The sequence below is a fragment of the Aspergillus flavus genome, chromosome 5 (genome assembly GCF_009017415.1).
Source record: "Aspergillus flavus chromosome 5, complete sequence".
Lineage (NCBI taxonomy): Eukaryota > Fungi > Ascomycota > Eurotiomycetes > Eurotiales > Aspergillaceae > Aspergillus > Aspergillus flavus.
Window position 1 is genome coordinate 3,028,973 of NC_092408.1, and position 22,473 is coordinate 3,051,445.

Consider the following 22,473-nt stretch of genomic DNA (forward strand, 5'->3'; position numbering starts at 1 on the left):
TAGTCGAGGAATCAATAGGGTGTAATTTGAACACGTTGGCCTATACCAATTGACCCCGCAATCTGCTCTCAATTGGCTGAAATGGGAAGTGAATGTAAAGCTAAGCGATGGCCCTCCTATTGGTTGATAGATATCCCCGTGAGCCGCTCCCTCATCTCTGGTTGGCCCCAGCAGGGAAAGGAGCGCTCCGAACCGTAGTCGCACAAGTATGGGCTGGTACTTGACTAACTATGGAACCCTGCGGCGGCGTATCCATGGTATTGCTATTCAGACGATGCTCGGTTTCCATGCGGTGAGCCGTGGTCTTGGAGACTCGGTCGTGGTATGTTATTCGTTCGACCCACTCATACATTTAACTGTCCCATGGATCTGGGTAGAGATAGTAGGTACAGAGGCTGGGAGGTGGGAACTCCCATTAATAGATGTACGCATAATTCGAGTTAGAGTGGCGATGAAGAAGTTTCTACTCCGTCGAGGTGGGGGTTGTGGTGAGAAAACTTTTTAGATGTGGAGTTTTCACGCAAAGAGTATTAGGCGGTGAGCGCTGGTTCTCAGCCCCCAAAGTCAGCAAGGTCAGCTCAGCCTCTCAGGCTACGTACGGAGTAGTTAGTTTACCTAATTCAGAAAATGGTTCAGCTGAAGAAAAGACATCAGATATAGTAAGGTTTGGACATCATGGATCTTTCATAACTGTCCTGCATTACCAAGTCGGGAGTTTCACTCGGGAAATCCACGTTTTTGCCTGGGAGTGTATTGATACACCTGAAATTCATGACTTGTAATAATGACTCAGTCAGGCCTACTCAAACTATTTTACAAGGTGCGGCCACGAGTACGAGCCACTCGGTAAGTTGATGTCATTATCAGGCCGTAATTGGCCCTCCACCGACACGAACCTACGGAGTATAACCATGAGAATAACAGTATCCAGCATGCTCCTTCTGGAACTTTTTTTTTTTTATTTTGAAAAAATAAAGAGAGAAAAAAGAAAAGAAAAAAAAAAAAGAAAAAATAGAGAGAGGGGTTGTGAGGGGACCCGGTGGAGAGCCCTAAGTTTCCCGGTGCTACAGCCCTGGGACCGCGCCAGGAAAGCATTATCATGGCCCGATCGGTGGCACTTCAAGGGAAGGTGCATTAGCGCAGCTTGGCCAGGTCGTCTCGAGCGAGAAACGGCCTGTCAACGCGTGTCGGAAGGAATTGACGGTGTCCAAGAACCAGGATTCGTTTGCGGGGTCTGCTGACATGGCTGCCAATCAGCCGGTTGCGAACCTGGCTGGCATCCTTGTCAAGTGCGTAATATGATGTCCTGATTCCTCATTTGTTTGGAGGAAAGACTTTTAACGAGAATCCACTGGCACATGGGAAGGACATGGGAACTAATGATTAGTCCTCATGGGTAAAGCCTGGCGGAAGTTAAGAAGAACCCGCACGCCATTCTGATTTGCTGTAGAGCATTCACAGCCATGATCCGACACGCACCGAAGAGAAACAAGTCTAATTTCTGCAGGCTAATCACATTTGCCAGAGGCTGCCAAACCTTCTTCAACCCCACTCAATGACAGCGCAAAGCGGTGGTTGTTATTACGGAAGATGTAGGTAAGATATTCGCTCATTTTGGACATCAAGAAGCATGACATCGATCGTGTGACTCATGCCGTTTAAGCCAGATCGACTGTAATGCAGTCGCTTTCACCTTCCCTTTTGCCTTGGAATGATTTTATTTCTTCCATTGAGCCTTTTTTTTTTTATCTTTATCTTGGCTTTTTAATGGTTTGGTGGTGATGAGTGGTTACTCCGGAGTAGTAGATGGAACGGTGGAGACGGTATTTCCTGTTTCGTGACGTGGAAATTCACAATACATAAATAATACAAGGTCGTCGGCCGAAGGATGGAATCAAGATATGTATGACTCCCAAATAAGAAAGAGGTAGGAAAAAGAAAAGAAAAATCAAGAGAAAGAGGAAATAGCCATTCTCATACCTTCTGTACGCGGCCAGATAAGAATAGCACCAAACGTCGGAAGTCGGCGGTCGCAAACGGAAACCAGCCAGGATGAGGTGTGATCTGGATGCAGGTGCTTCAGGGCTGGTGTCAGGGCGTTGGGCAACCACCACTCCTCAGTCGCTAGTTGTCTCCTGGGCACCACGACGGCCCGCCCCGACTCCCGCCGATCTCATGCATAAAGCGTAGTGTGGCATGCTATCAAAGTCGTAATATCATCGCGGGTGCCGACAATAAATGTCACCTTTCGTACGCATTGCATAATCTAGTCATGTCGAAGGGAAAAAGTCTGACAACTTTCTGTTATCTGACCATGAGCTAAGAGGCCCGATCGCCTAAGACTGGAGCCTCATAACGTTTTACCAACCACTCCACTTTACCAACGTCTCATTTTCACCCAAGAATTTTTCCTTTTTTGTTTTTACTTTTCTCTTTCCCCCGCCTTTCTCTGCTTTGCTCAGCCAGACATGACCTGGCAGCATCTGCTGAAGTGAATTTAGAGACATAGACTTGAAATTCAATACCTCTGACACTGGTGACGCCACCAATGGCAATTCTCAATGTAGATTCTGACTGCTAGAGAGAGCCGAGTGTAACCCCAAGGTGACAGTACCCAAATTGACAACAGTGCAACTTAAGTAGGCGCTGCATGCAGAACAGTACTTTCATGCGTCCTGCTCCACACAGTCGACGGCCACTGTCAGCCTCACTTTTTCATAGCCTTACCAATATCGAGATGGAGAATAAATGATAATGGTTTCCAAGCTGGTTGATACCCTGAAAGCAACCTTTCGGTACCGTACGGGAAAAACCGAACCGGTCTACACAAACATTGTATTACCGTGACGGTAAGTTACACAGAATGAAACCAGTTCAGGGTACGGAGTACGCACTTTTCTTTGCGCTGCTCTCTTCATAGTCTATTAATCTCTCTCTCTCTCTCTCTCTCTCTCTCTCTCTCACCTTTGCCACGTTTTCTTCTCCTCTGGTCCTATCGGCTGCTTGCATTTCCGTCCGCGGCTTTCCGTTGACACCAGAACCCACCATGTAGAGAATTGTGGGCTTCAAGGTCTGGTGTCGCCCTCGGTATCTCCGAAAAACGGCTCCACCGCGACCAACGTCGGCTCGCCTTGGCCGGCAATGAGATCGCGTGGCTCTTAAGGATGACGGAATTAAACACAGCGTCGAAGATCAAACTTCATCTTCCGTTCGAAGACTGGGGTTGAGGCGCCCTTGCCCAACGTGCATCTCTTCCTGCATATGTATGGATGGGTATATCAAGGGGAGTAAGAAAGTACGGTAAGTAGTTGAACTGCCTTGGTTAGGTTCCCGCTGGAGTCCGAATTGCTGACCAAGCGGAAACGGTTGGCAACATGTAGTATAGCGCTGGCGGAGAAAAAGAAAAAGAATCATGCGGCCTGTCACTGATCATCGATCAGCCCGCATACAATTTCAGTCACGTGATGGGAACTGGCCTATGAGAGCGAGGAGCATCCCAGACTATCTGTACTTTATCTGTCGCTTTTGGTGGGCGTAGCACGCGTGGAAACACTTGGTGATAGGCTAGTGGCGGATAAACAGGGCACTAACCTCCCTGGTTTAGTTTGGTGGCTTGGTTGGCAAGGAAAAAGGGAAAAAAAAAAAAAACAAATAAAATAAAATGGGAAATAAAAAAGGAGAAACTCCAACCACGCCTGTCTGTGCTCACTTCGGGCACTAGGGTGTGTGTAGTATCTGCGTGTGCGCAAGCGCGCTGTCTTTTCTCAAATGACGTGGCGAAACGAGGAGCAAAACATTGTCAGATAATTCTGTTGGGGCTTACTCTGTACTTGTTCGCCTGGTCACATTTCCGAATTTGGTAGGATTAGTGGTTTCTGTACCTTGACTTCCAACGCCTCCAGTGGCCGTTCCTGTCTTGTTCGAGTCATGACCCTAGCTAATGCTGTGGATTGACACTATAACGTGACGACCCAACATATGAGCGTGACACGCTGTACGAGTTACTCGGTTGTACATCGACCTCTTCCATCACGCGACAAAAGGTTAGGTTTGGAGTGTGGTGGATGCCTGACTTTGTAGGGATGTCTCATAATCAGTTGACTATTGCTCCTTCTAGTTATCACGACGAAGTGGCGAAAATCAAAAGAAAGGAGAGGAAAGAAAGTCTAAGAAAATAAAAATCAAACTGAAAGCCTGAACATTACATTTGTACTGTGTAGGCCTTTACCCTAGCTAAGTAATCAGTGCGATCAGAGTGATCAGCTCTCCCCCACAAGGACTGGCGATCCGGAAATTTTGAGCCTGGAAATTAGCCAACTCTAAATAACGGGGCCAGGGCTTCCACTAGACAAGCGACGAAAATCGTGGACGATGGAATAGGGCTATCTAATAATCTGGCGCATAGACGCGCTCCAAGATGCGGATGGACCGTTTCTCTGTCAAAGATATGCAGGTGGCAAGTGCTGGTCATTACTAAATGACTTAACCTTGAGCACCTTCGGCTTGATGCAATATCTCGAGTCAAAAGAACATGGATGTGTCACATTTATTGAATCGTATATATCAGTATCGCGGCCGAAACTTATATGAAGTCGGTATGGGATGGAGTATTGCTGTTGGCTGCCAGACAGATGGTCTAGACAAAAGTGTGAACCTTGTCTTTGGCAGATTATGGGTTAGCAGAGAGTAACTAGTGCCGTGTTAGCACTTTGTTAATCATCTTGGCTGCGACTGGCTCGTCGAATGTATATTCCGAAGGGCTTACAAGTTTTACCACATTAACTAGAGGTACATAGATCGTGTCACCGTTGATCATCTGTCTAATTGAAACTACCCATGACTTTGTAGGATAGTAAGTATCTACTACCTGTTTTCAAATTAGAAGTGCCCTTCCTCCTAACGTTACATCTTTGGTGTAGTGTATAGATATGTCAAGTTGATTCACAATATATCTATATATGTTCATCTAGATAGTACCAGTATTAGTTCGAAGAACTAGATCTATTCAGTATAATCATGACTTCAACGTCATAAATCTTTTCTCTTTACATGTTATTGTGACCATAGCTTGGCTCTAGGGTTATTTCCGATCCTAAAGACTACCCTGAACGGTACGAGGGTATGCATTTTGATGCAAATTGTGAATGAAACCAAGCAAACTGAAGTAAAATTCCAAATCATTTATGACGCATAACTTGACTTCATGGTGGAACAACAAAGAAAGCAGACTAATTACGGATTATTCTTTACTCGTATGAGTCCTCAATCAACCAGAAGACCGCAAAAAGGGAAGGAAATGCCGGCTTCTCAGTTGACAGAGAAGACAATGATCGTCCCTGAACCCAAATAAGGAAATTCGGGGGCCGTGGATGAGCGCGTCTATTGAACGGAAACTTCCGCTAGGATCTTGCCAAGTCAAATCACCATTGATCATTGACTCGCACAAAGTTCATGGCTTGCATGGACTCTAGCCAGACGAGGACAGCTGTACAGCATGCATCCTCCTAGGTAATTCGCTGTCATTTCCTCCGGAGGATTGCAAACTGTCAGCCGAGGGGATACAGGTCAGAACGAAAATGGGCTTGGCTCCGAGGTGACAGAATGGTTTGTAACAAAAACGATACCCACTCTGTTTGGGCATTGATGCAGAGATGAAGCCTGTTCCACGGGACGAAGGACGCATGGACGCATGAGGACCATGGACGAATTTGCACGCGTGCAGGAGTGGATATCACAGGATAGGCAGCGCCATGGGGCTAACGGCACGTCCGACGGGCCGGACTGCGGCACGCGGCCAGCAGGCCAGCAGGCCATTATAATATGCACGTCAGTATTCTGAAGGACTAGAATTCATGACCCTGTTGAGATGATGAGCGATTGACACGAAAGGCGCCATAATTGGGGGACGAGAAGTGGCGGTAAAGAAAACTCCGAGACTAGGTATGTACATCTCCTTAGCTCAGCTTGGTAAAAGGTATTGTATGAAAACTACAGGAAACCTAATCAATGAGGAGAAGCGATTGCCCTTTCCCACAGACAAGTGCTATGACATGAGCCTCCCGAGTCAAAGACTGGTAACAAAGAGCTAACGGCCTATCCTCCAGCCTCCATAAGAAAACGGTTACAGACAAAGGCCAAAGGAATAAAAGCCAAAAGTTTCCAAGGATGTAAACTCACGGCTGACTACACGCAAAAACCATTTTAGGGAAAAGAGAAGAGGAAAAAAAATAAGAAGAGAAAAAAAAAAGCGGGGGGACATAGACAGAAAATTAAGAAAAATACCCCATACAGTGTTCAAATATACACCTACGTTCTTGTGACAGACATCATCCTACCATTCATCCCAAGAAGATATCCGATTTAGTCTGTACTTTCCGATCCGGAACTGGCATCCATATCCTCTGGATCGGGCATGACGACGCTGTTGAGGTACGTAACCTATCAAGTGATGACATTTCCTGTCAGTAAAAGTATCACATAAAAAGACTCTCCAAGTGAACCCTGCCATCTCCAGCACAACTGGCTAGATGGTGGGTATCATTGTGTCCGAGGCTACACCGCTGAAGTGGCTGGAGAGGCGAAGAGGGGAACGGGGCGAAAGGGCCCGTATTTGATACCGGTGCTAGGATCCAATGGATGCAGATGCGGGCAAGCAAAGAGGGAAAGCCAAACGACGGCTACACGACAGGGGCGTTGGGATGGATTGGCTTACGAAAGGTTCCATGATACCAATGAGAGCTGCAATTTTGTCCTGTGCGTTGGGACTCATAAGCTCTTCATCGGCTAGAGGCCTGCCGATGGTGAAACTGCGCAAGCGGAGCAGTCGAATGTTTTCATTGTCCAAGCCGTAGCCCTGGGTAAGGAAAATATATTGTTAGCATTGTAATTGGACGACACCGACGACCCGCCGGGTTAAAGCTGATGGTGAACCATGGAAACGGATGAGACGGTGTAGAAAAGTTTTCGAGACCAAAACACGCTGTGGGACGCCAGAGGAATTTCCGTGCCAGAACGAAGAACAGTAATGACATTGAACCCAAAAAGCAAACAGGAAAGGCCCCAGGGGCTTGTGTGGGAAAAGGGTGCGACCCAGACGGGTAGACCAGTCGGGATCGCCCGTCCGCGCTTGCAGCGCTTGCACCCATCAACACTGGTCTCTAGTCTTGCTATCACGGGAGGCTGTTGACGCCCACAGGGCAACGAGTCTTTTAGAGAATGGTCACTGAAGCAGATCATCCTGCCGAGAGCTTTCTCTCTCGGTTTATGATGCTGAAGACACTGGTAGTGTGTTGGCGAGCAATTCTAATCGAAATCCCACGTCCATGGCGACCGCCAGCGTTTCGCAGAAGTTGCAGCCTGGGCACCTCACTCATCAACCCATGTGCCGAATTGACGTGTTTAGCTCTGTTTATGTTCAGGGATAGGACTTCTGCTGGAGATCCGCGTCCTTTGAGATGAAAACTAACGAGCAGCAAATGCCTTTTTCGGTGACGAGACGCGACCGAGTCGCTTTCAAACCTCGAGAATGGGCATATGTGTCTCATCAACAAACTAATTTGATGCAACCAGACCGGCATAGGTGATAGAATAGTAACAATAGGGTCACAAGATCCTTAGAGCTGTGGAGCAATGTTTGAGAAACAAAGAGATGCCTACCTTGGGTTTGGTCTTGAGCGCGCTTTCTTGATTTTGGTTGACAAAAGCCTCGACAGCCTTCTCTTCATCAGATACCCCATCGAAAAGTTCGCGGCGCATTCCTTCCTCTCCTAAGACTGCCTTCAAGCGATGTGAATTCCTGTCGATATCCTCTCGCATAAGCGCAAGTTTGTCCGCCTCTGGATGCCAGAGACCTGAACCTAAACCCACCCGAGACGTGTCATTAGCACATACTTTCCCCGCCGATGATTCAGATGGATACAAGATGTCGTGCGACGTCCCATTGTTCTAGGCTTGAGGCGTTCGGCCCACAATGAAATGTGCTTAACATAGAGGGAGGTACCAATTGTATCATATATGCGGACCCCAGAAGAAGTTGAGGTACATGCCCTCTAGACCGCGAAACATAATACATATGTGGGGGTTTTTTGGTTCATGGTTTTTTGAATAAATGAGAACATTTGAAATGTTTTCCTGGTGTCACTCACCGACAAAACAGGACTTAGGTTGACAGTGGACATAATAAGCAGCGTAAGGGCCCTTTTTGCCTGTACGGGACCTATGGAATTGTTTAATTGACTGCTTTTCATTTAGTATTGGCCTTTCACCTACCAGGCAGCTGAGAAGTGTGTCTGCTCAACCCCGACTGTTAGCCTGCTATACAATCCAGTACCCGTAAGGGATGGTCACTAGATATGAAGATGCTCAAAGTTCGAACATACTTTATAAGGAGTAGGGTTTTTGCTGAACCGAATGTCCCTATGTATACGGAATACCTGGAGCACCATATATGTTAATGCAGCCATCTCTTTTGTGGAATTCTTCATGCCAGTCTACTACTAGTACTCACCAGGTCCTTAACAGGTAACTCAGGAATCGTGCTATCCATCTCTGAAATCTTCTCGGTGAGGCTTGCAACAAAACTCTCCCAGTCCTTTTTAGACGCACGGTAGTCCGGATCGTGCGCTATGAATTGTGACCATAGTCAGCTGAGATTCAGAGCCCTGATTTCCTCCGCATGGTATATTGTTACCTTTGAGCCAAGCTCTCTCATTGTTCTCTGCCAAGTCCACAAGAAAAAGGAAGGTGTTGGGATGCAAGGTATGCTCCTGATAGGGCACAGTACCTGCATCCCTTGCTTTGGGCTTCTTGATGAAGACCTCTTTTCCAGGTCCAAGGCCGGCTTTGACACCTTCCTTCCACAATTGCTTATCATTCAATGCTTCATTCGTATCACCTTTTGGAACACTGTCCGATTTCTTTCTAGTGCCTTCTGTGTCTCCCTTATTGCTTCCTAGGCTCTTTCGTGGTCTCCCAGGTTTTTTTCTTGGGTTTTCTGTCGCCTCACTAGCTGTGGGAAATGCGACTGATTCTGCAACGGAGGATGCGGAGTCGTCGTAGTTGGAGGGGGAATCCTCCGGCGGGGAGCCATTGTTAGAGTCAGTTCCTGAATCATCTGAATATTCTTCCTGGAAGTATTTGCTTTTCTTTGAGGTGGATCTGACGGGCCTTCCAGTGGTGGTAGTAGTGACGTCGGACTTTTGTCTTTTTGATCCTGTCTTGGAGGCAGTGGGGAGTCTGTCAGACGCGCGCCTTTTTTGTACTGGCGCTGGTGCTGCCGCCGACACGGGAACGGCCCGAGACGATCGACGAGGCATGGCAAGAGAAAGGTTTTCGGTTATTTCTCCGTTTGTGAGGGGAAACGTAAATTGGAGCTGTTCCTCATAGACACAATTAGTTACGCAAGATTGGAGCAAGAAAGATCCGGGAGGTATAGTATTTAATAAGCTCCCGCGGCAGCTTGTAAGCTTCTTGGCCGAACTATGGGGTCGTTAGTGACTGATAGACTTTCAGACGGTTCGAAAGGGACCGGGAATGCGACCAGGAGGTTGGTAACTTCTGGGGCGGTTTTCGCGTGGAAAAGCGGGCAATTCTTTGCCTCCCGCGACCACTAAAGTTAGTGCGGTCGTTAAAACGTCGTCACTCTCGGAATGAAACCATTTCAGGATTTGTCGGGCTAAGAACAAAACACTATATCTTCTGGTGCTTTTCTGGTTCTATCAAGTTTTGTTTTTGTCTAATCTTCATCTGACCCACCTGTTTCACTCAAAGATATTAGCCGATTGCCTCATTCCTTTTCCAAACAGCAGTGCAGGTTTCCGTATCTTTACCTTAACCAACCTGTTTTTATCCCTTGCTCAACAACGACTCCACATACAAGCCACTCATGAGTGAAGTCGAAGCAAGTGCGATACCCGAGGTCTTTGAATCTCGCAAGCGTAAAATTCTTGCAGGACTCTCCGTCCCCGATGCAGAGTACACAGACCTCTCGCCCAAAGGGTCTGTCGATGAGGGTATTCGGGACCTCATCCATGAAATTAATACTCACCCAGGCTTGGTTACCACTAGTAGCTGCGCGGGGCGTATCAGTGTGTTCCTGGAGGGACGGAAGAAGCAGCCGAAGCCGCACGACGAGCAAGGAAGACAGTTTGTAGCCTCGGGGGGTAAAGGTGCTGGAAAATGGCTGTATGTTTCTCACGATCCTTTGCAAGGCTATGGTGCACCATGTGGCAGTAACAGTTCTGAAAGAGGCGATCATCAAGGGAAGTCGTTGCATGAGTTGTTTGGAATGGTCCCTGGAGATGGCAAACCCCCCGGGCTGAACAAACAAGGAAAAGCCCCGCGTCTCGTGCGCTTCCATTTCGAGCCTCTGGTACGTTAGTCCAATGCTGCGTTCTTTGTTTCTTCGAAGAAGTTCGTCTGTCCCCGGCATTGTTTAGTTTACAACAAAGCTTGCGATTCTTTGTATGCTTGAACATATGTCTCGTTCTTTTATTCCCCTTAAGGTCAAAGCTTAGCCTCGATTGTTGCTGGCTATATACTACCCGTCTGACGCTGGGATTTGCAAATGGACTGGTTTAAGCACCATTTACTGTACTCGAGTACTGAGAACGCTTTCCACAGATTCTTCACATAATGGCAGCAACGCTGCAACATGCTCACCCGGTATTATCTGCCGCTTCAAGCTCTGGTTTCCGCGAAAGCGGGCTACAGAGTTTGCGCTGCTTGGAGGGCGATGAAGGTCCTAGTCCGATCGTCGCCGTGCGCTCTGCGGGTCTATCCCTGGAATCAGTGATCGGGTATTGTGAAGATAGCGACGCCGACGATGAGACAGCAACCGGCGAACCAGGCATCCGCAGCTTGGTAACAGAGGAGTATCTGCAGATGTTGGTTGCAATCTCTAATGAAAGGTTCTCAATCAACACAGAACGAAAAGAAAGATTCCGGGAGAATTTGCTGGGTTTATGCTCTGCGAATCGAGGACCAAAGACGAACAAGAAGACTAAACCTCCCGGATGGGAGGATGCCCAGACACGACGAGAGAGGATGAAAGCTGAGGGCCTGATGAGAAAGAAACTTCTCCAGGACCAGGCGAAAGGCAACGAACCTCGAGATACGTTGCAGGCTACTAAGGAACCATGACCGGACGGAATTATAGAGACAGAATACCATTAAATTCAACTAATAGCGTTATTAACATCGGACTAAATTTCCTGTCACGAAGGGCATCATGAATCGTCAAAAATTTAGCAGAACGATGGAGAAAACGGTAATACAACAGAATAAGAAAAGATGGACTGAAAAGTTATCGACATCGAACCTCATATGGTGTAGGTTTTAGGTCTCATGTCATGGAGATGACCAAGAACTGATTTAAACCCAGAGGAACAATGGAAGGGAGAGCGAAAATACAAGCAAAACCATAATGAAAGAGGGAGATAAACAAATCATAACAACACCATGCTTCCTGCGCTGGTCCAAGCCTATCCAAATATCCTATTCAAGCCAGACCTAATTAGTGCAAACGTGACTCTTCAGATGATCGATGACACGATATCGACTGCGGTATTTCTGAAGACAAGGACAATGCGACACCAAAGTGAGTGAGAAAAGCTGAGCCCAAAACAAAGTGGACTGTTGAGCTTTAAAAAAACCATGAGATCCGTAACAAAACCAAGAAATTAGTTGAGTTATTGCCATAGAATGACAGATAGACCGAATAGTAACGTTTGAACTCTGGATTCAACGTGCAGCCGAAAACTAAACACCCGAAGGTGTGAGATTACCTGGAGAGGACTTTGTGTTTCGATGGCCAAAATGGAAACCTTCCCTTGCTGTGCCTGGGGGGAAGATGAGAAGCCTCCGGGTCCAAGGACTTTGATCGCTGTCATTGAATGGACGAGGAGTTTCATCCCCCACTTCCCGCTCCTGACGATAAGATGGGCCAGCCTCGGTCATACGGCGCGATGGAGTGGCGAAGATCTCAAGCCTGGAGGATGTTTGGGGATCTAGTCCTTCTTCAGAGCTAGCAACTAAACCACTGAGGGTGCGTCGTTGGTCATGTCTAGTTGAAGACGAGGGTCCCGCAGCTGCCCGTCTAGCCTTGGCTTCGTTGTCCTTGGTAATCCACCCAGTCAGGACAAGATTGCCTAGTATCTGCATCTCTATCCTAACTGCTGTTTCCCAGAGCACTGTTCTAGTGATATGTGCGGGCCATTCAAACCACACACGACCGTACGGAGAGCAAAGATCATCCCTATCCTGCGGGAAAGTGTTCGTCAGGTGTGGAATTCCATGGTCGGGGATCGTCCCCCTTGATATCAGGTTCGCATAATACTGCAAGAATGACAGGTAAGTGTTAATTGTCAAAGTTGGATAGCTTGGAGTGGGCTGCAAGGTATGGACAAGGTGCTTACCGAGAGGGTATCCTTGTTGAAGTCGGGCAGCTGCACTAAAGTGTCGAACGGAAACCACTTGCTGATATCTGGAAACCTAGAGATCTCTGGTGCAAGGTTAGAATTGACACACAGAGTATATTTCTGACGTTCATTGAAGGCCGGACAATTGATTCCAGCATAGAGGAGATCTCGCAGCAGATTTTGGTCCAGGCCCATGGTTTGAGTTCTGTCAATGCGGGATGCAAGAGATATCAAGTGCCTATTTGTCAGCTCAAACAGCTGATTGCGATCATCGACCGTGTACAACCTTGTAGCGTACCATGGATACTATATGCAAGGTGAGAAACGCATTCTCCATGTGTTTGGTCAATAGGTGATGATATAATACCTTATAAAGCGTACTGATTGTCGACTCATAGGTGCGCTGAGGGCATTTGACACTGAAAGGCGACTGGGGGCGCTCAACATGTTAGTCTTTCTCAGACGATGTGCGCGGGCAGTTCACTTACACGGTGAGGAATTTCAGCATGACGAATAGCTCCCACGATCTCTTCACTAGTGATGAAGCCAGAAAAACCTGTGGAGTACGGATCAGTGTTTGGAAGTTCGCGAGGCATACCCTCTTCCCAGGAGATGCACTTGGCTCTCGGAAAGAGATCTTTCAAGAGCGCATCCTGGTTACTGTACTCCACGTCTACACGGCGAAGACCAAGCCTGGGTGCTCGGCCAGTCTCATAGATGCTGTTAATTCGGTCAACTGTTCTCTGGGCTGCTTCCTGAGTTTCAGTTTCAACGAAACAGTCCATAGTTTTCGCGGTCGAGCGCTCCATGATAATATGGATTGAACATCCTTTGATAAGGCGCGCTGGGCGTCCTACAAATTGCGCGATCTCACTTTTGGTAACCGAATAAGGAATCTTCACACTTATTAGTAGCATCCTTAATAGGAAGTTAAGTCCACTTACGTTTGATATCTTGATAACGCCCCAACACGGTGCCTGACGAGTATGCACAGAACTGCCAATAGGCATCTCCTCCCTCATAGCAACTGTGCTAAACGGTTTGTCCAGGTCTGTGATCTGCTCAGAGTTTCCCGGTTGCCCGTGAACTTCGGCTCTCATAGGCTGTGGAGCCACGGTGCCTTCAGTGGGGTAGAATGCAGGAGAGAGAAGCCCTGGAGGCCCGTAATGGAACGGATGCTGGGGAGCTGGGGCGGGGAGTGGACTATGTACAGCTCGTAGCTGGCTAAAAGGACGAGGGTTCCGAGGGGTTGGAGTTGGAGTTTGTGCAGTGTCATAGGGATAATATCCACGCGGGGCTTCTCCCGTAGAAGGAAGATGGGCGTATAAACCTCCTAGACTCGGGAACTGCCCCTGTTGGTGAGGCGTCTCAGAAGGACCCGGCTGAGTTGTCTGGACAGGCTGCATTACGGTGCCTGCACGAGCTCGATATGGACCATGATATGGGCCAGGAGAGTCGTGTCCCGTGAAGGGGTCAACTGGGCGCCTGGTAGCCATCAGAAAGGAGTCGGAAGAACAGTAGGATAGTGTGAAGTGATGAGAAAGATGATTAGGATCTGTGTTAGGAGTGAAAAGCGTGGGGATCTCAACATGACAGCGCCGAGAGCCTTGGTTGGGAGTGCACGGCAACACATAGAATTCACTTGTGTTTCATCTGTATATATATATCAGTTATTGCCGACTAATCGAATACTCGATTAGTCGTGATGAGGGGTTATGGAAAATTGGTTCTGTATAAACTATTCGTATACCCTAACCAACGGAGGCAGGAAAGGAGTAGTAGAAAAGTAACCAAGGCAAGAGACAAATAAATAAGTTATGTGAGCTTTATGTGTCTATATAGATTATAGTAACAGTCTTGAACTAATAAGTAAAAAAGATCACAGGCTATGTACAATGTTAAATGTTTGCTATATCAACAATCAAACAATAAAGCTGTACAAGTGTATTTAGGGTGAATTGAGACTGTTACTACTTTACCAGATTGCTGTGATATTTTTACTGTACTCCTCAACTGTAAAAGAATACATGTAGCAACATAGATAAAAAAAATCCCAGCATGCCTCCAAAAAGCCTGCGCTCAGGATATAAGGGAGTTGACTTACCCATGTGACTATAGTAGGAAGGTGGTTGCTTGCACATTTTATGTTGAACAGAGCATACTATCGTCGTCACTCTAAATATAAGATCGATAATGATGTATTAATATTGTAATTATTTACACAGTGTAAATAAATTGCTATAAAACATAATGGTTCTGAATGCTTGTTACTAGTATGGTTATATTTCGCTTATACCAAGATCTACTGTCAAGTGTAAGTTGTGAGAAAGCTCATCATACATTTAAACTCCAAATGACTTCAAGATCTAGGGAAGGGAACGGATCATTGAGCGAAGCAGAGTAGCCCCCATCACCAGCCTAGATCGCCTGTACAATACTCGCTATTGGATAAAAAGTGGAGGTCATGGATATATCATGAACCATAAAATGAACATTATGAGCAAGAATTCAGTCAAACTATAGGTTGTTAGTTAATTGATAGTGTTCAGGGTACAGGGAGCGTCATTAAGTGGGTTCTTACAGGTGTCAAGAAAGACTCAGCGACGAATCGCGCACGGGCATTCAACTGCGCATTGTCAATACTACTATTATACGCGGGCATACCGTGGAGAAGGTACATACGAAAAGCTTCATCTCGGAAATCTCTTTATCGACTTCCTCCATAAACTGGATAATGAAATCAACTAGCTTGTGCTTGAGCATCTCCTCTACGTTTCGGTTCGTTATTAGAAACGAGATATCGTAACCCTGTTGACTTATTAGCATACTGTATCCATGGATGTGGTAGGTGCACTATGATGCCTGACCTTTACTGGCTTCCGTCGTAAGATGAAGAAAGATTCGGCTCGCTGCGTCAAAAACCGGGTGAACTTGTGGACCAAGACTGTATATTATTGTTAGTATCTAGCGCCATGCATGGCCTAGCCAATAGAAGCAGGCATCCGGATGGAGAGTAATACTATGTTCAATCTCGTCCGCTTGCTTAATCCTGATGCTGACACGGACACTGTTCACACTAGGTTCGATGAGGACTTTCTCATTTTCGTTTCGAGAGACGGTAAGCGGGTTAAGAAGGAGTTCAGGAGAGCTTTGGGCCTCAATTTCTGGTACATTATGTCTCTCGGACGTCTGGGATGCGAAGTTCGAAACCGCAAGCGCGGAGGTGAGAGAGGCTCGGACGCATTGAAGATATGGACGCAATGATTGAGACTTCAATTGTTAGCGATCAATTGTTAGCTTCGGATTGACCTAGCTCACCATTTTGGAAGTGTGACGTATACTGGGGTCTCCGTTGTTACTCCGCTGGTACCATCAACAACTTAATTTGCGTAAGTATAAGTCAGACCAAAAACCCACAGGTCACGAATTCGGAGGCTTTATGATTTATGTCTATATCCAGGCCCAGGAAGCAAGCCTAGGAATGGATGTAGGTGTCAAGTGCCAGCTTCAGGAGCCACAGGCGGCGGTCCCGCTAAGGCCGCGATGTTGTTGCCTGTTTGTCTTGTTTGCATTCACTGCCCCACGCCCCGTTAACGGGCGATGATGCTCTTGTTTATGCGTCACTTTCATCAAGCAGAAGTCAAGGAGAGGCTTTCTGAGATTACTCTCAAGAATTAAGACAAAATGGCGTCTATACCAGGTATGTGACTCTACAACTCTTCTATATGACTCTTCTCATATTTTCGAAAGCTTCTTACTCATAGACCATAGTTATCGTGAAGCACCAGGGCAAACGTCATGAGGTCGAGCTTGATCTATCCTCGAACGGTGAAACGCTTAAGTACCAATTATATTCCCTCACCGGCGTGGAACCCGAACGACAGAAAATTCTGGTCAAAGGAGGACAACTTAAGGATGAAACCCCATTGTCCTCGCTCAACGCCAAACCGGGCCAGACATTCATGATGATGGGCACGCCATCTGGAGGCCAAGGATCCGGGGATTTGGGCCGCCCAAAAGAAGCAGTGAAGTTCTTGGAGGACATGACGGAGGCTGAGGCTGCAAGAGCAGAGGGAGCTATTCCTGCTGGCCTTCAGAACCTTGGTAACACTTGCTACCTTAACTCTACACTGCAGACATTGAGAAGTGTTCCCGAGCTCCATCAGGAGCTTCTGAGATATCGCCCCTCAACAGGTGCTGCTGGAGCATCGAACCTCTCGGATCTCAGCAGTTTTGGTCTTGGTGGCCTCGGCGCCTCAATGGATCTTACGTCTTCGTTGCGGGATCTATTCAAGCAAATGTCTGAAACGCAAGAGGGATTTCCGCCTCTTATGTTCCTGAATGCTTTGAGGAATGTGTTTCCCCAGTTCGCCCAGAGAGATCGAAACGGCCATGGTTATGCCCAGCAAGATGCTGAAGAGGCATGGTCTCAAATCGTAACCCAACTGCGGAACAAGCTGATGATCAAGGAGGGTGAGGGTGAGTCCAGCAATGAAGTATCTTTTGTGGATAAATACCTTGCTGGAAGGTTTGAGTCTGTTACGGAATGTGATGAGCCGGGAGCAAAAGAGGCTGGCGAGCAACCCACCCCAAGCTCGGACGTCTTCTACAAGCTTGACTGTCACATCGGCAAAGAAACAAATCACTTGCATGATGGCATAAAAGCCGGTCTTGAAGAGAAGATTGAAAAGCGTTCCCCTACTCTAGACCGTGATGCCATTTACACCAAGCGTTCACGCATTGCTCGATTGCCCAAATACTTAACTGTGCACTTCGTTCGTTTCTTTTGGAAACGCGAAACCCAGAAGAAGGCCAAGATCATGCGTAAGGTTACATTCCCTGCCGAGTTGGACGCGGTAGACTTCTGCACAGATGAGCTCAAAAAGGAACTTATCCCTATTCGAGACAAAGTACGGGAGATCCGAAAGGAAGAACTCGATGTTGAGCGTGCTCGCAAGCGTCAGAAGCTTGACCACCAGCGGGATGAAGAGAAGAAAACCGAAGCTGAACCTGAGCCTTTGGAGCCAATGCAGAAGAAGAAAGCCGCCGAAGAACGCAAAGATGCATCAAAGGCTACCGAGAAGGATGGTGATTCCGCAATGACTGACGTCTTCAAGTCCGATGCAGAGTATGAGGCTGAGAAGGCAGCTTCTATCCTTGCAGCAAAGAAGGAGCTTTCCGAACTTATCGACCCGAAGCTTCGCTCCGACGAGGGTACTAACAAGTCAGGCCTTTACGAACTACGGGGAGTAATCACACATCAAGGTGCCAGCGCTGACAGTGGTCACTACACTGCATATGTCAAGAAACAAGCCCAAGGTAACAAGGAAGAGGATGGAAAGTGGTGGTGGTTTAACGATGAGAAAGTGACTGAAGTGGAAGCGGAGAAGATTGAGACTCTTTCTGGCGGCGGTATGTCATTCAAGGATAAAAATTGATATGGATCTCTTGCTGACAATACTATAGGCGAGTCCCATTCTGCGTTGATTCTCCTCTATCGCGCGATTGACCTGCCTACTGCGAATTAAGGATGTCCGCAGCAACGGCCTAAACCTTATTAATCAACAGGTTGAATGATGATAATACATTATGTGCATATGTGGAACACGAGTGACGTCTGTATCAGTGGGGAAAACAGTTTGGATTTTATTCGTGTTGTATCTTTGTCGTGGCACCCAGCTTGGTCATGTTCGTTGGATTCTACCAAGGGAAGCTTTTTGAGCCAGGGAAGCCTTCAGGCGAGCTAGGTTGATAGACTCAACGGTCAGAATAAAGACAACATCTGGAGCCAGCTGCTCAAGACTGAAGAGCATTCAAGTTATCGTATTCTCCTAGTATATCACGTGACCCAAATTAGATGCCTCGGCATATTAACCATAAGCTCGTAACTAATTCAACTTTCTTGACCACCCGCAAGATTGCGATGTGAACACCATGTTTGGCACCCGCAGAGCCCTACAATCCCGGTTACGCAGCCTAGGAACTCAGTCTCAGCTGTCATTGCGATTCAACCCCCACATCTCTAGAAGCACCAGCACTGTAGCCGATCAATCTGCACCTGAAAGATCGAAATGGGGGAGACGACTGATTTATGCCGGAATTTTTGGTGGCCTCGGAGTCGCGGCAGGAAAATGGATGGACAATAAGGTTTCTGCACCGGTCGAACCCGAAACGACAGAGGATGTCCTAAAACTGGAGGAAATTCGTCGAGTATACGAAACTGGGCTACCTATCGTGCAGGAGCTCCGAAACAATCCGGACTACTTGGAAGCGGACGTGTATGGGAACTATTCCGAGGAGGACAAGAAGCAGAGGTTTACGTCTGGTCCACTGAAAGGGAGTCGGGGATTAGCGCTACAGGTTCGTCTCTTCTCTAGGCTCCCCCTGTGCAACATGCTGCAAACCTGCCGCCGTAAAGAGAGTTTAGGGCAGCGTAACTGTCGTACAGAGCCTTTCAACTACTTTGCATTGGATTAATTGAACCTTAACCATAACTTTTGGCTGATTCATCATACAGAAAGTCTTTTGGAACGACAAGGAGCGGAAGGCCGTTAGCGTTGTCTATCTCGGGAATGGCCTGGAAGGATGGCCGACTGTTGTCCACGGCGGAGCTCTTGCCACTGTCATTGATGAGAATCTAGGCCGTGTCGCAATCCGCCATTTTCCAGAGCGTACAGGGGTCACAGCAAACCTTGAGATTAAATATCGCGCTCCGGTATATTCGGGCAATTTCTATACCTTCCACTCCAGCATCGACCGAGAACGTACCACGGATCGCAAAGCTTACGTGACGGGAGAAGTACGCGACCCGGTTGGAAGACTTTGTATTCAAGCAACTGCCCTCTTCGTTGTTCCTAAGAAGTATAAACTTGAGGAAATTGGGGAACGGTACTGAGATGCTGGAATCATTTACCGAGGGATTAGACGATATGGTAGGGCTTTAAAGCCCAGAGGAGCCTTTCTAAGCGATTTTCCCATTTCGCGTTAATCTTTATATGATTGTATATATACGGTGATTTTGTAGAACGGGAGGTCCACAAGACCATAAAGGACTATAGAGTGAACTCATTCTTACGTGACAAATCAAATTGTGTTGTCTCTTGACTCAACCCATTTGTCTAGACCATCGACCATGGCAACCTTCTCCACGTCTCCCCCGCATTTCCCCGGAATCCACCTTAGATATGGTTCGGCAATAGCGCATTGACAACTTCAAAAACTTGCAAAACGCCTCGGCTGTGTCTCGGTTTGGAAATATCACCGTTTTCTAGGCCGTTTTTGTATACGTCTCCGATTGGTGCCGTTCTTCAGTCGCCACCACTTTCGATGATTACCATTCGCACGAGGCTGCAATACTTAAGCATCGTCGATCCATGCTTATTGCGGAAGGCAACACTTTTACTTATAATCCGGGGATTATAAGATGCAGGCTTGAGCTTAGAGAAAGCTTGTTATACGTACTTAACCTACCCTACATTTGCTTGACTTCTTACTATTGCCTTGACCCCAAACGTGAGGCATACAACTGATGACCTTATGTGTCTGCTGCAGAATTGCGCGGATTGAACTTCTAACTCGAATATATCCCTAATTCCTACTTTTGGAATAGGAGAGCAGCAGCAGTCATGGAGCTCACCAATAACTTCACTCAATCGCAAGCGGATGAAAAGGCCAGCGGACATACGGACAATAGCCATGACAAACAGGGTTATAGTCACCAAGAAGATGTAGGGTCGGGTGGCTACGCGGACGAGTCGGGGGAGCAAGGGTCTGAGCCTCCTGTAAGATCTATTGCAATGTCTCTATAACGGTCCCCAGACTTTTGTCAGGAATATCGAGAAATGACTTCCCTACTTTGAATGCCAGATGACTTTTCGTCGCTTTATGGGCTTCACAGCTATGGCCTTCTTATGGACTGGGAGTCAGATTCCTGTCTATCTGTTTGGTGAGTTCGAATTAAATTTATGTCTCACTTTTCTTGCACTAATTGATGGACAGGAGGAATTCCACCCTACATCTACGGAGATATAGGCGGATCAGATCGATGGGTTTGGTTTGTACGTCCTGTGCCTTCTCGTATTCAGCAAAACAGTTCAACTTACAACCGCTTGATATATTGCAGGTTTTAGCTAACCTCCTCGCTCTTGCCGGTGTCTGTCCATTTGTTGGATCCCTTTCCGATCTGATAGGCCGTCGCTATGTTGCCCTGATTGGAGTTACACTTATTTGTATCGGAATGATTGTGAGCAGTACTGCACACACGATGAATACATTCATTGGTAAGACTTTAGCTTACCAGCATGGCCTCTTTTTTCTGGCTAACCACTACTAGGCGGAATGGCCATCGCAGGTGCAGGTGCGGGCGTCAATGAGTTGACCGCATTGGCTGCAACATCTGAGATGGCGCCGACCAGACAGCGAGGTAAATATGTCGCCGTTCTGATCTTCACTATAGTGCCGTTCTGCCCATCTGTATTATGGGCTCAGCTTATAGCAGCCCATAGCGGTTGGCGATACGTTGGGGCATTCTGTGGTGCCTGGAACGGGTTCGGCTTGCTGATCACGGCGCTATTCTACTATCCACCACCAAGGATTAATTCGGAGGGATTGTCTCCCAAAGAGGTCATGAGTCGGGTTGACTATGTCGGTGGCTTCCTCAGTATTGTAGGACTAATCCTGTTTATGGCTGGGATGCAATGGGGCGGTTATCAGGTATCACGATCCTATATCACGTCGCTACTCCAATGCAGGTTGAACTCAGAGACTAACCTATACTACAGTATTCCTGGTCATCAGCGCATGTCCTCGTACCACTTATCCTCGGATTTGCTTTGCTAGTTATCTTCGGAGTCTGGGAAGTCTACGGCGCAAGGTATCCTATCTTCCCCAGCCGCTTAAAGCAAGAACCTCGTACCCTGGGTTTAACCCTAGTTATCACCTTCATCTCCGGTGCCAACTTTTTCTCCGTGATCATGTTTTGGCCCACCCAGTCATTCAACGTATACGGACATGACCCAGTTGAAGTCGGCGTCAGAAGCTTACCCATCGGATTCGGCATCATGGGCGGTGCCTGTATCACACTGTGGCTATTGAGTCTCTTGCGAGGTCACAATAAGGAACTACTGATCATCAGCAGTATCCTCATGACCGCCGGTTCGTACATCACCAACACCTATCAGCATACACCATAAATCCTAACTAACAGTCTTCAGGTTGCGGCGCAATGTCAATTGCCCGTCCCGACAACCTGCACCAACTATGGGGCCTACTCACCCTCGCCGGTCTAGGTATCGGCGGAATCGTAGTTCCAGCCTCCATCATGACAACTATCATCTGTCCAGATGTAAGCATCTTGTCAACCTGCAATACAAGAAGAGCAAATCAGAAGAGAAAAACCTAACACACTTATAGGACCTAATCGCAACAATCTCCGCCCTCACCCTTTCCATCCGCGTAGTCGGCGGCAGCATCGGCTACACGATCTACTACAACGTCTTCATATCCAAATTCATCCCAAATGCCAAACACTACATCGGCGGCGTCATGCTCACACAGCTCAACATCACGAATACTACTTACATCGCCGAAGCAATCGAGCTCACCGGTGCCTCGTTATTAGACGGATTGCGGGAGATTCCTGGAATTGCAGGAAATGAAACTGCGTATCAGGCTGTTGTGGCAGCAGGCCAGATGGCCTATTCTGAGGGCTATAAGTGGGTATATTATGTTAGTATTGCGTTTGGAGGCGTTTCGATTTTGGCAGCGTGTTTCTTGGGAAGTATTGGGGATTATATGGATGATCATGTGGCTGTGGTTATTTAGTGGGATATGGATGAATGGTTTAATCTATTTTTATGAACTTGCATTTGGGAAGATAGGAGGATTACACGGAGATATGTTGGGTGATTTAACAATGACTATGAGTGGCAATTTAACCAGGTTTATATAATGGCAGTGTTTGTATGAGACATGAGGTATAAAGATATCAATCGAGCTAATGAACAGATATATAAATACGAATCAACACAATATAGGGGTATACGTAATTCGCTCCCAA

At 47.2% G+C, this 22,473-nt stretch overlaps 7 protein-coding genes across 7 annotated transcripts; 4 read left to right on the top strand and 3 right to left on the bottom strand.

The window, feature by feature from the left end:
- Positions 1 to 6,360: 6,360 nt before the first annotated feature.
- F9C07_2234498 (uncharacterized protein) lies at positions 6,361 to 9,314 on the bottom strand (the record flags this gene model as incomplete). Its single annotated transcript, XM_071509956.1, has 8 exons — positions 6,361 to 6,438; positions 6,713 to 6,853; positions 7,657 to 7,856; positions 8,145 to 8,215; positions 8,269 to 8,288; positions 8,379 to 8,432; positions 8,507 to 8,622; positions 8,690 to 9,314. 8 exons carry the CDS (start codon positions 9,312 to 9,314, stop codon positions 6,361 to 6,363), a joined length of 1,305 nt encoding a protein of 434 aa, XP_071364541.1.
- Positions 9,315 to 9,419: 105 nt separating this feature from the next.
- On the top strand, positions 9,420 to 11,448 carry F9C07_1684078 (methyltransferase TYW3-domain-containing protein). Its single transcript, XM_041293133.2, has 2 exons — positions 9,420 to 10,369; positions 10,621 to 11,448. Exons 1-2 carry the CDS (start codon positions 9,884 to 9,886, stop codon positions 11,137 to 11,139), a joined length of 1,005 nt encoding a protein of 334 aa, XP_041147993.1. The 5' UTR covers positions 9,420 to 9,883; the 3' UTR covers positions 11,140 to 11,448.
- A 309-nt stretch (positions 11,449 to 11,757) lies between these two features.
- F9C07_2245862 (uncharacterized protein) lies at positions 11,758 to 13,912 on the bottom strand (the record flags this gene model as incomplete). The annotated part of the gene is made up of 5 exons (XM_041293147.1): positions 11,758 to 12,333; positions 12,414 to 12,722; positions 12,784 to 12,846; positions 12,905 to 13,312; positions 13,361 to 13,912. The coding sequence occupies 5 exons, from the start codon at positions 13,910 to 13,912 to the stop codon at positions 11,758 to 11,760; spliced, it is 1,908 nt and encodes a 635-aa protein (XP_041147994.1).
- Positions 13,913 to 14,652: 740 nt separating this feature from the next.
- Positions 14,653 to 15,882, bottom strand: F9C07_8803 (actin-related protein 2/3 complex subunit ARC19). The gene is made up of 6 exons (XM_041293148.2): positions 15,735 to 15,882; positions 15,437 to 15,686; positions 15,284 to 15,360; positions 15,099 to 15,224; positions 14,998 to 15,042; positions 14,653 to 14,933 (listed from the first exon to the last, which is right to left on the bottom strand). The coding sequence occupies exons 1-6, from the start codon at positions 15,735 to 15,737 to the stop codon at positions 14,925 to 14,927; spliced, it is 510 nt and encodes a 169-aa protein (XP_041147995.1). The 5' UTR covers positions 15,738 to 15,882; the 3' UTR covers positions 14,653 to 14,924.
- Positions 15,883 to 16,056: 174 nt separating this feature from the next.
- Positions 16,057 to 18,227, top strand: F9C07_8804 (putative ubiquitin C-terminal hydrolase). Its single transcript, XM_041293134.2, has 3 exons — positions 16,057 to 16,116; positions 16,188 to 17,828; positions 17,883 to 18,227. Exons 1-3 carry the CDS (start codon positions 16,101 to 16,103, stop codon positions 17,942 to 17,944), a joined length of 1,719 nt encoding a protein of 572 aa, XP_041147996.1. The 5' UTR covers positions 16,057 to 16,100; the 3' UTR covers positions 17,945 to 18,227.
- A 123-nt stretch (positions 18,228 to 18,350) lies between these two features.
- Positions 18,351 to 19,311, top strand: F9C07_8805 (thioesterase family protein; the record flags this gene model as incomplete). Its single annotated transcript, XM_041293135.1, has 2 exons — positions 18,351 to 18,776; positions 18,934 to 19,311. 2 exons carry the CDS (start codon positions 18,351 to 18,353, stop codon positions 19,309 to 19,311), a joined length of 804 nt encoding a protein of 267 aa, XP_041147997.1.
- A 516-nt stretch (positions 19,312 to 19,827) lies between these two features.
- F9C07_8806 (putative MFS drug efflux pump) lies at positions 19,828 to 22,238 on the top strand (the record flags this gene model as incomplete). Its single annotated transcript, XM_041293136.2, has 8 exons — positions 19,828 to 20,197; positions 20,283 to 20,361; positions 20,415 to 20,473; positions 20,539 to 20,695; positions 20,749 to 21,128; positions 21,197 to 21,569; positions 21,629 to 21,759; positions 21,828 to 22,238. Exons 1-8 carry the CDS (start codon positions 20,042 to 20,044, stop codon positions 22,236 to 22,238), a joined length of 1,746 nt encoding a protein of 581 aa, XP_041147998.1. The 5' UTR covers positions 19,828 to 20,041.
- Positions 22,239 to 22,473: the final 235 nt, after the last annotated feature.

What these genes read in the sequence shown, in the direction of transcription:
- F9C07_1684078 (XM_041293133.2), top strand. Translation starts at nt 9,884, where the DNA reads ATGAGTGAAGTCGAAGCAAGTGCGATACCCGAGGTCTTTGAATCTCGC. An exon ending in GCTTCCATTTCGAGCCTCTG is followed by an intron (nt 10,370 to 10,620) that starts GTACGTTAGTCC and finishes CGCTTTCCACAG; the next exon opens with ATTCTTCACATAATGGCAGC.
- F9C07_8803 (XM_041293148.2), bottom strand. An exon ending in TACGACGGAAGCCAGTAAAG is followed by an intron (nt 15,225 to 15,283) that starts GTCAGGCATCAT and finishes ATAAGTCAACAG; the next exon opens with GGTTACGATATCTCGTTTCT. An exon ending in TTTCCGAGATGAAGCTTTTC is followed by an intron (nt 15,043 to 15,098) that starts GTATGTACCTTC and finishes GACAATGCGCAG; the next exon opens with TTGAATGCCCGTGCGCGATT.
- F9C07_8804 (XM_041293134.2), top strand. An exon ending in TGAGACTCTTTCTGGCGGCG is followed by an intron (nt 17,829 to 17,882) that starts GTATGTCATTCA and finishes ACAATACTATAG; the next exon opens with GCGAGTCCCATTCTGCGTTG.